Source organism: Sphaeramia orbicularis, chromosome 8, assembly GCF_902148855.1.
Source record: "Sphaeramia orbicularis chromosome 8, fSphaOr1.1, whole genome shotgun sequence".
NCBI classification, from domain to species: domain Eukaryota; kingdom Metazoa; phylum Chordata; class Actinopteri; order Kurtiformes; family Apogonidae; genus Sphaeramia; species Sphaeramia orbicularis.
Genome location: NC_043964.1, coordinates 30,225,320 through 30,238,431, shown reverse-complemented (window position 1 = coordinate 30,238,431; position 13,112 = coordinate 30,225,320). Strand labels below are relative to the sequence as shown.

The 13,112-nt window shown below is 39.7% G+C and overlaps 1 protein-coding gene across 3 annotated transcripts in view; it reads right to left on the bottom strand.

Moving 5' to 3' along the window:
* The window catches only part of cep112 (centrosomal protein 112), a 114,553-nt gene that overhangs the window by 57,560 nt on the left and 43,881 nt on the right, over window positions 1-13,112 (bottom strand). For all 3 annotated transcript variants that reach the window (XM_030141740.1, XM_030141741.1, XM_030141743.1), the window contains 2 exons: window positions 9,366-9,473; window positions 4,584-4,766 (listed from right to left, as the gene is read on the bottom strand). In XM_030141740.1, coding sequence (XP_029997600.1) covers window positions 4,584-4,766; window positions 9,366-9,473 — 291 coding nt within the window. The remainder of the gene's footprint in view (window positions 1-4,583; window positions 4,767-9,365; window positions 9,474-13,112) is intronic.

Genomic DNA, 13,112 nt, shown 5'->3' with positions numbered 1-13,112 from the left:
TATTACAATATTAATGTAAGTGATAAATAGATTAGTATTCTCCCCCAAAGAGATAAATAATTATTAACTACACTGGATAATAAAATACAGCACACATTAGTGTAGTATTTGTGTGGAATAAGTAAATAAGCAGTAAGATGCCATCCTGAGTGTTTTACTGTTATCATCCAGGAAAAAAAAAAAAAAAACACTAATCATGCTGAAATCCAAGACGTGATGTATGCACATATTAAATGACGTGCTGGTATGTTGTAACAAACAGTGAACACATCACAGAGCATCACTACTCACTGATGACTTTACCCATGATCAATCATTCAGAATGAAAAAAGAAAATCAGCTGCCTTCTACTACAAATATGAGATGCATGAGAAAATGTTATCAAATCATTTAAAGAATCACAAACACAGTGACGTGGCAGCCCAGCGGGATATTTGTGAATAACGAGGCAAGATTCACTTCACGATATCAGATCTCAGGGACCAATCATTTGGTAAATGACAATACACAGGCAGACACAATCAGTGTGCGTACTGGTCCAGCAGGCTGCCTTGTTCTTCATAAGACATTCTTTTAGCTTTGACTTAGTCTGTCATCACCCTCTTCATTTGACTCATCTTAATCACATCCTCGGATTTGAAATGCTTTGAAAAATTGACAGCATCATTATTTAGTCCATCATGGCCTAGAAGAAAGACCTCACAAGAATCTCACTCTCTCTCAATGCTGTTTGAAGTCCAGATGGCGTGTACGTTTCGTTAGAAAAAGACATAATTATGCCGGAAAATAACACCCATAAATTGAGTTTTGAGGTAGAGCTGGTGGAAGAAGTATGAACGATGGGTTTTGCATAGAACAAACAATTCTGTTATTCGCAAAAAAACAAGGTTCTAAATTAATTTATTATGCTGGCCCTAGTTTTTGAAGTCAAAGTCATACTAATGTTTAACAATCGAAAGCTGTGCAGAGACAAAATAGAGAATATTAAGAACAATAGTACAAAATTGTTTTGCCATATAATACAATGAATCTTTATATTCTCTAAAAATGTCTTTTAGAAGATAAAGATTCATTGTGTGGAGACTACACTTTAATGACTAAAGAACTACATTTTCAAGGCAAATAATAGCTGAAAATATCACTTGGATTTTATTGTGTTTCTGGTAGGACTTCAGTGTAAAATGTAGTTCTCTTATCCTATTTTTAAACTCACTATGGGTGAATGTGCTGACATATTGGAGATTTCTCATCACAACATCTCAAGAAAGGAAGCAAAAGAGACCACAACACCAGGATTTAGGTGCGTAAGAGGCCATACGAGTGATGAATCCACAAAAGAGTCCTTAAAACTCCTTCGTCCTCTGGGGGGCATTGATCAGCAAACAGAACAACACAAAACTGCTGCGGGCAAACGTGTTTCTCCAGCCAGACAGTTTATCATCCTAGGACAGACCAGCAGCTAAAAGCTTCCTTTCAAGGTCTGGTATTTTTAAAAACGTTTAAACGTATTCTTTTAACAGAGCGGTAACTGTGGGATTTTAGAGTTAATCCCCTGAGTCGGCAGGGTGGCAACTACACAACAGGCCTTCAACCCGGCTGCTTAACTCCAGTTCTTTCACTAATGATATCATAATTCACAGATTCAAGTACTCATGTGAAACCATACACAGCTCCTGGGCCGTACAGCGCCTGCAAAATGCGTGAAGCCACTTTTGAGTGATGAGAACAATGTGCTCCTGTGCAACTTTTTTTAAAATCTACAATCCCCGCTACGACTCATTGGCTCTCTTCCTCAAACACATGGCAGGAGTCGGGAATACCGTTTATTAATGTCTCACCACATCAAGGGAATGAGTGGGCATTACTCATCCTAAAACTGTGTGACTGACATTTGGCGTTTCCTTCGCCAGCTTCCTGCTGCAACTGTCCCTTCACCAATTCCAGGAAACTCTACCGACATGTCACTTGATGGGAATATGTGATACATGTGGCAGTAATGTGTTGAGTGTCAGCTGGGAAAGTCCTGAGATGACCACAAGAAAAGAAAAAAAAAATGTGGCATATAGAAGTGCAACGAGTAGTTGATTGTTTGTCAGTTTAAATTATTCTGTAACTATTTTAATATCAATCAATGACTGATTTCTGTAAGTTTCTACAAAAAAAGCTTAAAATTCTCTGATTTTAGGGTCTTTAAAGTGAGTATTTTTTGGTGTCTTTCCTCCTCTGTGACAGTTGTATAGTTATATTTGGGTTGTGAACCGAACAACATTTGAGACAGACTGGGCTTTGGGAAACACTTTTTCAACATTTTGTGATATTTCATGCACCATATAATCCGTTCCTTGAGAAAATAATCCACAGATTAATCTAATAAAATGAAAACATACAGTTGCGGCCCCAGTGCCATAACATCAGCTGTAAAGATAGCGCTCTCTGTTTCCTGAACACATCAGAATATTACTTTGTTGTTTGCATTTAGTTTACGGAACTGTCGCGGCACATTTTCGTAAAAAAAAGCTGATGGTGAAGGGTCACATTAAGAGTGTGTTGATATCAGTATGACTGAGTTGTGAAGGAGTAAACAACTTTGGTAATCCAAGACTGTTGAATAATAAGTAGCTTATCCCAGTGGAAAAAAAAAAAAAAAATCATAATTAATACATATGACTGCTAGTGTGTCACTTTAACAGCACATCTACTAAACAGTACTCATGACTAACTCACATCTGAGTCTCAGAAGCCCCACAATCCTGTCTTCCATCTTCCCAGGGCCTGAATGAAAATCTTGATTCCTGCTGCTTTAACATCTGACATTAGTCGGGCGTCTGATCTCCTCTCGAAATGCTGCACAAGCAAACAGGAACTGAGAATATCAAATGACTGCTGGGGAAGTTTGTTTTCTGTCACCATCCTGAGATCCCGAGATTTGTCAAACTACACGTCATTTTGACATGAGCACGATGGCATGCTATCAGCAGAAGTGTAACGTTGTGACGGCATCTCCGAAAAACCAAAAACACACTGGCTGGTGCCATCGGGTGCTCTGAAAGACATTTCCCTAAAATATGAAAAAAGACAGCAGATGAGAGGGAAAGACAGAAGAAAGGGGGAAAACACAACTTTCCCCTTATGTTACATAGTTTAAAATGCTGTGATGCAAACTAACCAGCGTTCAATAAACTAGCAGTGGTAATAGACAATTTCTTCCAGGCTTTTTAGTAGAAGTTTTAATGCCTTCGAGAGGTTACAAATGACAGAATATTTGGGTGTTCAAGTGAACAACAAGGGGCCGTCTGAAATAGTCCGATCAAGTTTCATCCAAAATGTGAAAATTCCAAAATACAAAATCATTCCAGTTTGACAAATTAAGTTGCCTGAGGTTTTAAAGATATATTAATTTTCAGCTTTTAAAATTCGTTAATATCTTTAATATTATGAAGGAGAGTTATTCTAGAAGATTAAATGTTGTTATTAGTAGGTGTAAATGTAAAATACTTCCAAGAATTACTACATACCAAGTGAATAAAAATATATAGAAAAGAAAAACAAAAGAAAAACAAAACACATTTATGGCAATTCTGATTTCTTCGCTGTTCTTTCGGTGTCCGCCACCATCTGTGCCCACATTTGGTGGAAGCGCCATTTGTCCACAAAATGCAACATATGTCTGGCTGGGTCCTTGTCAACCCTTGCGGCCAATAAATAAAATTCTCTGCATGGTGACATTGACCATTTTATCAGGAAGCCTGAGGAGTCAAACACATCCACAGTTGGGGGCTGGTTTGTCAAATGGCTTCCCACAGAGCTCCAAGCTAGCCCAGGCTGGAGAGAGGCGAAGACAGAGCGAGGGGTATGAGATGAAACCCTGCTGCTGTTTTTAGCTAAATGGTAATAGAATAGCTCCTCAGTGTCAGGGACGTCCATTAATATAGACCCAAATGTCATTTCCCCATTGTGGCCAACAATGTTGTAATAGGAGAATAACCATGGTTTTCCAGGGAAACCTGCGGTGTGAGGAGAATGCCATGCAGAGATACACTTTAGTGGGAGTACAGGACGCTTGACGCCAGTCCACAACCGTACAGCGGAAAAGAAAAGACAAATTCATCCCAGGGTTTTGGAATAAAAGTATGGCGCTGAACGGAACAGATTTCTTCTCCTTCATCTGGCTACCTGTGGTTTCTGGATTTCAAGTCTTTAGACTTCTATCACGAAACCCTGCTGCGACAAAAAAAAAATTTAACATAATAACATCAGAAGTTATGGAAGTGTGATTTATTTTGTTTTATTAAATCTGTTTCACTTTTTGTTTTGCGCGCAACTGTCGTAACTCAAATACAAGTATTTTTTTTTACTTTAATAGCAGTAGCAAAATTCTTCCGAACACTAAGATTAGACATCTTTAAAATGATTACCCAAAAAATATCAATATGTCAAGCTGCAAGTAAAAAAGTATCTCAACCTGCTGAGCTTTTGAAACCCCCAGAAAATGTCAATAGGCAAAATACAAAATGGTTGTCCACAGGAGAGCGGTGGGTCAGCATGTGCGTATGTGCGAATGTGGATCAGTGGAGACCCCCTACCTGGGCATCGCGCTTCCTCCACTCCTGGGTGTGCTGCTGGTGCTGTTGCAAGGCGGCCCTGGCCTGCCTTTCCAGGCTGTTCACCTCCCGCTGACGCTCTTGGACCAGGCTGTCCTTTTCCGCGCTGTGCTGTTGCTGTAGCCGCGTCCTCTCCTGCTCGTGCTGCATGCGCTGCTCAGCCATCTGATTGGACAAGCAGGCAAAGACAGACTTCATCAGCCAACACACACTCAGAGCAACCCTGTCGTCATGACAACTTGTCCATCCACCCATCCATCCTTTCTTCGTCCAGTCCTTCCTCCTCCACCCAAGAACCCAACAAATGTAGCGCAATTCGTAGGATTGTGGGGGAAAGAGAAAAGTTTCCCCGCTTCCTCACACTGTCGGAGTCAGGCATGATGTGATGTTTACATCTGGTTCGCGCCCCCACCCTCACACCTCTCCTTCCAATTGTACAGACAGGCCTTCAATGTCCTACTCCTCTCTCTTTCTTTAAATCTGTCCCCCTTGTCCTATTCGGCAATCGGCATATAAAAGAGCAGCTAGTTTGGACTATGCAAGCTGGTAGGGGTTAGCCATCTGGCTGCAGTAACTACCCAACGCCCCATGCTATGCATCTGACAGCATGCGAAAATCGGCTTAGGCGATGACTATGATTATTATAAACCCAAATCAGAAAAAACCAAGCAGAGAGAAGCAAGTGCAGGCGAAACTGAGGAAAACCAAGAAGATGCTTAAAAACGCTAGAGGGTCCTGGAGCTAAAGGTCATACCATACTCTGGATTAGATAAACCATTTAACCAATATCTTTTCCCATTTTCATTTATGGAGTTACGCTCCACGGTTGATAACATTTACAAACATTACAGGGTTTTATGCTGCTGAATAAAGGGCATCTGAAGTTAGTACAACATGGGCCATACTCACCAATCAACAAGAGGGCTATGCTACTGTGTTCTACCAGTTACAACCAGCTACAAAGAGCTTTATACAATACAGTAAAGAAAACACTTTAAATGGGATGAAAAACCTCATTTTTTCAGGGCTTAATCATCCTGTCAGTCTGCAGCCCAGTACAGCTGTGACTGAAGTCACCTGCTGGGAGGTGAGCTTTGCCAGTGGAGCTCCCATTCCCTAGCCTCCAAGCTTTTCCCAGGCTCTGATCCATTCCCACTCCCCCATGGTGGGGCAGACCAGTGACCCCCACACCATCCTGCCGTGAAGCCCCAGCCAGAGCCTTGAAAGGACAGCAGGGGCCTGGGGCCCATTCGAGTCCCTGCTTTGAAACTAATCCCTTGCACATTGTGCTTGACGGCACCCTACCTGGCCTGCCAGAGAAGTGGAGATCCAGAGACTCTATGCCCGGTGCCTACTCTATCCCAAGCCCTATCTTCGGATGATGCATGCTATTCAGAGCAGGTGATGAATGAGGGGCTATCTACAGGAAGCCGGATTCTGTCCCCCGCACTGAGAGGAAGGCCACAATAGACTCTGAATTTTGGCAGCCAAGAATTTACCCTTCAGCTCTGCCCCCATAGAAGAGAACAGGAGGAATTATAGCTGGATAAAATGTATTTTATCTCTTGCATCTCTTTAGGCTCAGTTACTGGTATAGTATACACACACAAAGAAAGAAACAGGATAGACACAAGATACCTCATATACATGCCATTTGTCCAGCTCATAATCATTAATCTTCAGTGAACAAATACTATGCAGTATGTAGATAAAATCTTCCATACGCTGTCACTGGCGAGGTTGATGTTGTCTACGGAGCATTCCAGAGACAGCCAAATTTGTACCGCCTTCATTTTCCCTTCATGGACAATAGCTACAAATCACATCCACAGTCTGGATACGCTGTCCCGTTGGGCAAGTCAGATACATACAGCAGCACGAGTTAAAGCTGACAGAGTGATAAGCTGGCTTCAAGAACTCCACAGCAGGACATGCGGTAACAGAAATTGGGGGAGGACATCCTGGTTTACTGTTCGCTCCTCTTTAGAATGTCGGGCTATGGGGTTTTAGAGGAAAGAGGGGATCAGAGATGGAACAAGGGTGAAGAAATGGGCACGATAGGTCCGTGGTGAGAAAAACAGCAAAAGAAAAAGCCGGAGAGGAGAAATGACAGAGTGCAGACCCAGCAAGGAGCCTGGTTGTGACATCACGTAGCGCCAGCGTGCAGTGGAGGATGCTGGGTGCTGCGGTTCTTAAAGGGACCAGCATGGTGCTTAAGAGGGAAGACTGAGTGGGTTATAGCACAGCTTGGTGCCACAAATACAGAGTGGGCCGGGTGTTCTGCACAGCATGACTCCTGTCAGCCTGGGCTGACATGGTTATGTGTTTGTATTGTAAGTGGTGAGACAGGACAGTGAGGTAATGGGCTCTTTTCAGCTCCAGGGGGAAAATGTGAAAAAACTGGAAGGAGGAGGGTGTAGAATAGAGCAGAACAGAAGCCCTTTCTGGTCTCAGCAGGGGAGGCTGGGTGTGTGTGAGAGGGGAGGGAGGCATGGAGGAGGACAAACCCCACACTCCTCACTGTAGCGGCTAAACTGAAGATGGTCAGTGAACAGCATTAAATTTGGCTGTGAGTGGATATCTCCCTTCATTATCAAGGTCGTGAATCCAAACCAGTGTTTAACCTCACAACGTCACTCTAACGTCAAGAGGCAGGGCTCCATCGGGTCACCATGACGTCTAGGTGCCTTGAGGGGGAGTTGGAAAACAATTCCTTCATACAGTGTTCTCGTTTCAAAGTCTCATTGAAGGCTTGCCTCGAGAAATGCTCTTTTGTGATGTCTGAATGGGTAAACTTGACCCCTGTGATCTGGTGACACCCTTCTCTCTGGAGAGGAAGCACAGTGCACACAACAAGCATGGACGAACAAATGCACAATGGATACTTGAGTTTACAGTACATACTCAACACTGGGGAGTGCGTTCACAGTAACTGAATAATCAGACATGTACATGCAGACACAAATAGTCACTTTTTTCCTTCTCTTCTCTTCAATCACAGTCACACAGACAGAGCCTTCATCTTTATCTGTTTTTATCTAAAGACAAAAGCCTGCGTGATGTGACACTAACCCTGTGTAGTTAGTTTCAACTGTCAAATGCACCCCCATTCTCCACAGCAAAACATTACCATCACTTGAATGTTTTTTCATCTCTTAGATTACTTATCTGTTTTTCACATGAGATAGAATTTATGATTTCTCACAACAGTATTGGATGGTTAGCACTTAAAACACTGATAAATTCACAGTAAATGGATCATTACGGAATGTCCTCTGGCTATGATTGCAGCCTTTTTAATGGTTTTAACTGAAGTAGCCTTCCATGCATCCTTATAAACTATACTCACCACATTCTCCAGTGTGATTTTTTTTTTTTGTGCTTTAAAAATATTTTTATGCAACAATTATGTGCTTTTTGTCTGTAAATGTCATCATAATTACAAATTCAAATATGCATCGACCGAGCAAATCAATAACTGAGAACCATTTCTCTACATCATGGAAATAACACTGGTCTTATGTCCTTCACTTAGAACCATCAACACCAATTTACACGCAATGAAACTCCATCAAGCTCAGAAATGAGTGTTAGCATGCTTATTAATAGACAGGTTGAGAGCTAGTTTGTTGCATGCAAATCAATCATGGTGTGGATACAGATGGGAAATAGAGATGTTACACCAGTTAGTGGCATGTACACTTTCTAGTCTCGAAATGGCATGGTGGTGAAACTGTGCTATATATATTGAACTCTTGGACGAGGGTTCATCTGTGCTGTGTTATTTAATGGTAATTTAGGGATATACAAGTGCATAGCTCTCTAATGTCATAGTTTGTTTCTGTTTTGCACAACGGATAGTGTGCAAGGCTACAAGATTATGTCTTGAATGGTAATTTTTAGCCTTATGACAGTTGTTGTTCACATAAGAAAGGTACATTCGACAGTGAAACTACAGTAAAATCTACATATACTGTTGTATAAAATGTATTTTATAAATTATTGCAATAACAATAACTAAAAGATTATTTGTGAACAAATTTGCACAAAGCATACACTCTGAAAAGAAAAAAAAATTGGACAGGCAAGAGACTGTGTGATTCAATTATACAGCATTAATTGAAGTAAATTATATTGTTGAAGTACATTATTCAGGCATGGAAAAAAATACCTCCAGTAGACCACTTAGGTCAAACTGAAATGTGAATAACAGAAATATAGAATGTGCCTCCGAAAATTAATCTGATAATATGCATTTCTGTGGTTTAATTGAATCTTATGTTTGATAAAATATGTCTTCCTCTCAGTGAGACAGATTTCAATGAGAACATGATTTCTAGGCTCCTAATCGATGAAGGGTGTCAGAGATGCGATAATAATGGGGTTATGCGACTGTTATGCAGACTGCACTCAATTTCAATCTGAAAAGTTTAATTTTGTATTTACTTTCATATTAACTGAGACGCTATCTAAGTGTAATCTAAAGTGTGTCTCTTATCGCGAGAAATTAATCAGGCAGAACAGATGAAAAAGAATCACGAGTCTATTCCAAATGGATGTCAGTCCTCTTAGCCATCTTCAATGGCCCAAGTGTTCGCTGATAATAAAAGATAAAACAATATGATGATGATAATAGAAGCAAGAGGAGAAATCTTAGCTCTGGCTATACCACTTAAACAGAAGCAAGGAAGCTTGACCTACAGGTAGGAAAACGCATACAGGTAGGAAAATGCATTGCACACAGATGAACAGAAAGTTACAGACCTGCTGCTCGTATTTCTGCCTGAGTGCATCAAGTTGCTGAGAGAACTCCTTGGCCTGGTTTTCCCTGAGGGACTTGGAGCGGATCAGGTCCTCTTCTACCTTCTCCATCTGGAGGCATGAGAACAAAGTAAGCATACAGTCTGCTATTGTTTTTTATGAATGAAAACAACTCACTGTTTATCTACATAAATTACAAAATATTAGCATACTGCAAGAGACAGACATTTCACACTTTATTTGCAATTCATCTCTGTTGCTGTGAACCAAACACAGGACTCCACAAGTTTAGTTTGGTATTCTGTTCAATTATGTGATGCCAAAAGAAAAATTAGTTAGCATTTAGTCTAGCTGATTTGTGTGCTAACACAGTATAAGTATGACAAATTTAACAAATGCTTGCATATCTTGCAAAATAATAGCTTGTGCTTGTAACATAATGATGCAACATAATGATGCTGCTGAACTTTGTTTCAGTTTTAAATAAAAATAATTGCCATTGATAATATATTCATAATTAATAATGTTTATTTTGATTTGTGTATTATTGTTATGAAACGGATAGTTTATTTTTGTTTTTGATATGTACTATTGTCATGAAATAGAGTTTATTTTTGTTTTTAATATGGGTATTATTGTTATGAAATGGACAAAGTTTATTTTTGATATGTGTGTTATTGTCATGAAATGGGCAGAGTTTATTTTTGTGTTTAATATGGGTATTATTGTTCTGAAATGGACAAAGTTTATTTTTGATATTATATTGCTGCAGAGAAATGGACAGTTTATTTTGGTTTTTGTATTATTGTTATGAAACGGATAGTTTATTTTTGTTTTTGACATGTGTATTACTGCTACGAAAGGGACAGAGTTTATTTTAATGTGAAATGCTGTTGCGAAATGGACAGAGTCTATCCTTGATATGTATAGCATTTTTATGTTTTGTGCTTAGTCAGAATTTAGTCTGTTATGTGCTGGATTTTTGAGTTACTTATGGGATGTGACATGGGAATTTAGGGTAGGTAGAAAGATGGGGTAAGGGGGCGGGAGATTATAAATTAAACTTCATCCCGCTCCTTTTTGAATGCTTTCCTTTCTTTTTATATAAATCTTTTTGTTGCTTGGTTTTAATGTTATATTCGAAATAAACAAACAATAATCATACTACAACAAATCTAACAAATGCTTGCATATCTTGCAAAATAATACCTTGAGTTTGCTACATAATGATGCTGCTGAATTTTCTTTCTGTTTTAAATAATAATAATAATAAATTGCCATTGATAATATATTCATAATCATACTATAATAAAAGTATATACATAAATTAGCTTATACATGAAAGCGTGCCACTATAATTGAATGAATATTAAAAAGGTTAAACCAGCAGGTCACATCAACATTACCAAGCAAAACAAAATAACTGCAACTTTAAGATTCAAGTAAAAAACATGGTGAGAAATAAGAGTGTAGAATAAAAAGTCCCCTTCTGTTGATTTTTTGAAGACTTGTTGTATTTCTGGAAAATAAGATTTGACACTATTTACGCTTTTCACCTCAACTCAACTTCCTTGCAGCCAACCACATTCATATTTTCTGTTGAGGTGACGATAATCAACAACAATTGGAAATGTAATTTACTGAAACGCCTCTGTATCTGGGCTACGCTATGTGTAACACACAGGAAATGCTAAATGTATTTTGATTAATCCATTTAAAATGCAGAAGCCTCCTTTGAACTATGAACGCAACAGAGATTTGATTCCGTATGGTGTGCTTTTTTTCCCCAACCAAAATAGGGCAGAATGTTTAAGTGTAGTGGAAAAGCGGGATGCTGATTTTAAAATGGGAGAAAGACAGACAGAGAAAGAGAGTGATGCCGATAATCCATTTAGATATAACACCATCTGTAGAAAGAGAGGGAGAAGATGATGAGAGGAAAGATGGAAGGATGAAAAAAAGGGCAAAAACTTCTTTTGAAGTACTTTCTGCAACATTAAAGCCTTAGCAGGAGAACGTGATGGAGCGCTGCACAAGTGGGGTGGGGAGAAAAGTAGAGGAGAGGGAGGGGGGGGAGAGAGGATGACAGGGATGCAGAAGAGACTGCTCCTCTCTCGTGGCTTTGATGTGGGCTAAGGATAAAGTCAGATTGGAGATTGGGATGCCAGGGGCTCAATGGGGAAAGAAGAAGTGAACTGGGGATAGAGGGATGAGCACAGGAGAAAAGAGGAGAGAAATATGGCAATACAGACATTTTCAAAGCTTCGAAAAAGAAGATATCACATGCCATCCAAGTATAAAAAACATGCTGCCTACACCCAAGAATAGCGAAAAACTGAACTGAGGTTATCTAAATACCATTAAAAAACGCTTATTGTATTAAAGTATTAAAATATTCATCCACTCTGGAAACCTAGGGAATGTATAGGCAGCTATTCACATTATATAATAGTTTTTATGTTATATTTTCAGTGGGTGGAGGATGGTTTTGCACAGATGCCTCGCAAGGAGACCCTATCTCTGACTTCGTAAAGGTTCAGATGAATCAACATTAATTTTTCAGTTTTCTAAATAATAAATACATATAAATTCTGTCTGAGAGAATAAATGTTGCTCCGAGTGCAATAAAGATTTCCACAAAACATCCATGCATATCATTTGACTCCCACACAAACTTGATTTCTTACTGTACATGTGCCCCCGCCATAGTGATTAGCCGGAAAAAAAAACCTTACTAATCAGTGACTAAAACTTGCTAATGGAGGCCTTTAAAACATTCAGGACCACACTCGGTGCTGCCTTGTCAATATCGTGCACACACGCACGTATAACCCAAAATGCTTAACAAGAATGCCTATAGCCAAACTAAGTTGTAAGACAGCATGAGAAGTTTACGGCTGAGTGTGTATTGATTGTAGAATGCTCCCAATAAGTGGCAGCCCACGCAGTGCAGAGTGCTGATCGTGAGGCTGGCTCAACGTACTAATTAGTGTGCCTGCTTAACGTGCACAACCTGCTCTCCATCGAAACCCACTCGGCCCACATCACGCCCACTGAAAGGAAGTGAGGTCAATGTGTGAAGCGGAGAAGCAGACGTAACTCCGTAATTGTAAAACATTTCATTCATTCTGAATAATTAAATGAGCGAACATCGCTAAGGGAAGATATTAGATTTACCTATAGATTTTTTTCAAGCATAGATGCAAATGAGAAATGTTGGAAAAACATGAAATATACAGGATTTTAATATCAGTAGACAGTGAGGGGGATGAGTGAGAGGAGGGGGAGAGGATGACAAAGACATACAGAAGAATGTATGTACAGCCAGCGTGGCGCCCTGTTGCATCTGTGGTCAGGCTGTGTCTCTGCAACAACAAAATGTGTCCATGTGTCGGAATTGTCTGGGTCATGGCCCATCTGGCAAACTCACTCCTTTTGTCATAAAACACACATGATAGAGGTTTGGGTAAAAAAAGTAAAAAATAAAAAAAAAAAAAAAATGTGTGTCTCTAATATGCAACTCATGTATTGGAAGTTCTTATTATTCCTTTATACATAACACCATTCTTTTCAGGATTGTCTCCAAAGACAGATCTGCATGAAAAACACACATGCGAGACTCATGAAACCCAGCCCGTCTTTCTCCAGTTTACCGTCTGTCAACCGCAGATTGCAAAAATTCTATCCCAATCTATCATTATCTGTCACTCTAATTTTTTTTTTAAATAATGATGAGGCATATTTGATAAA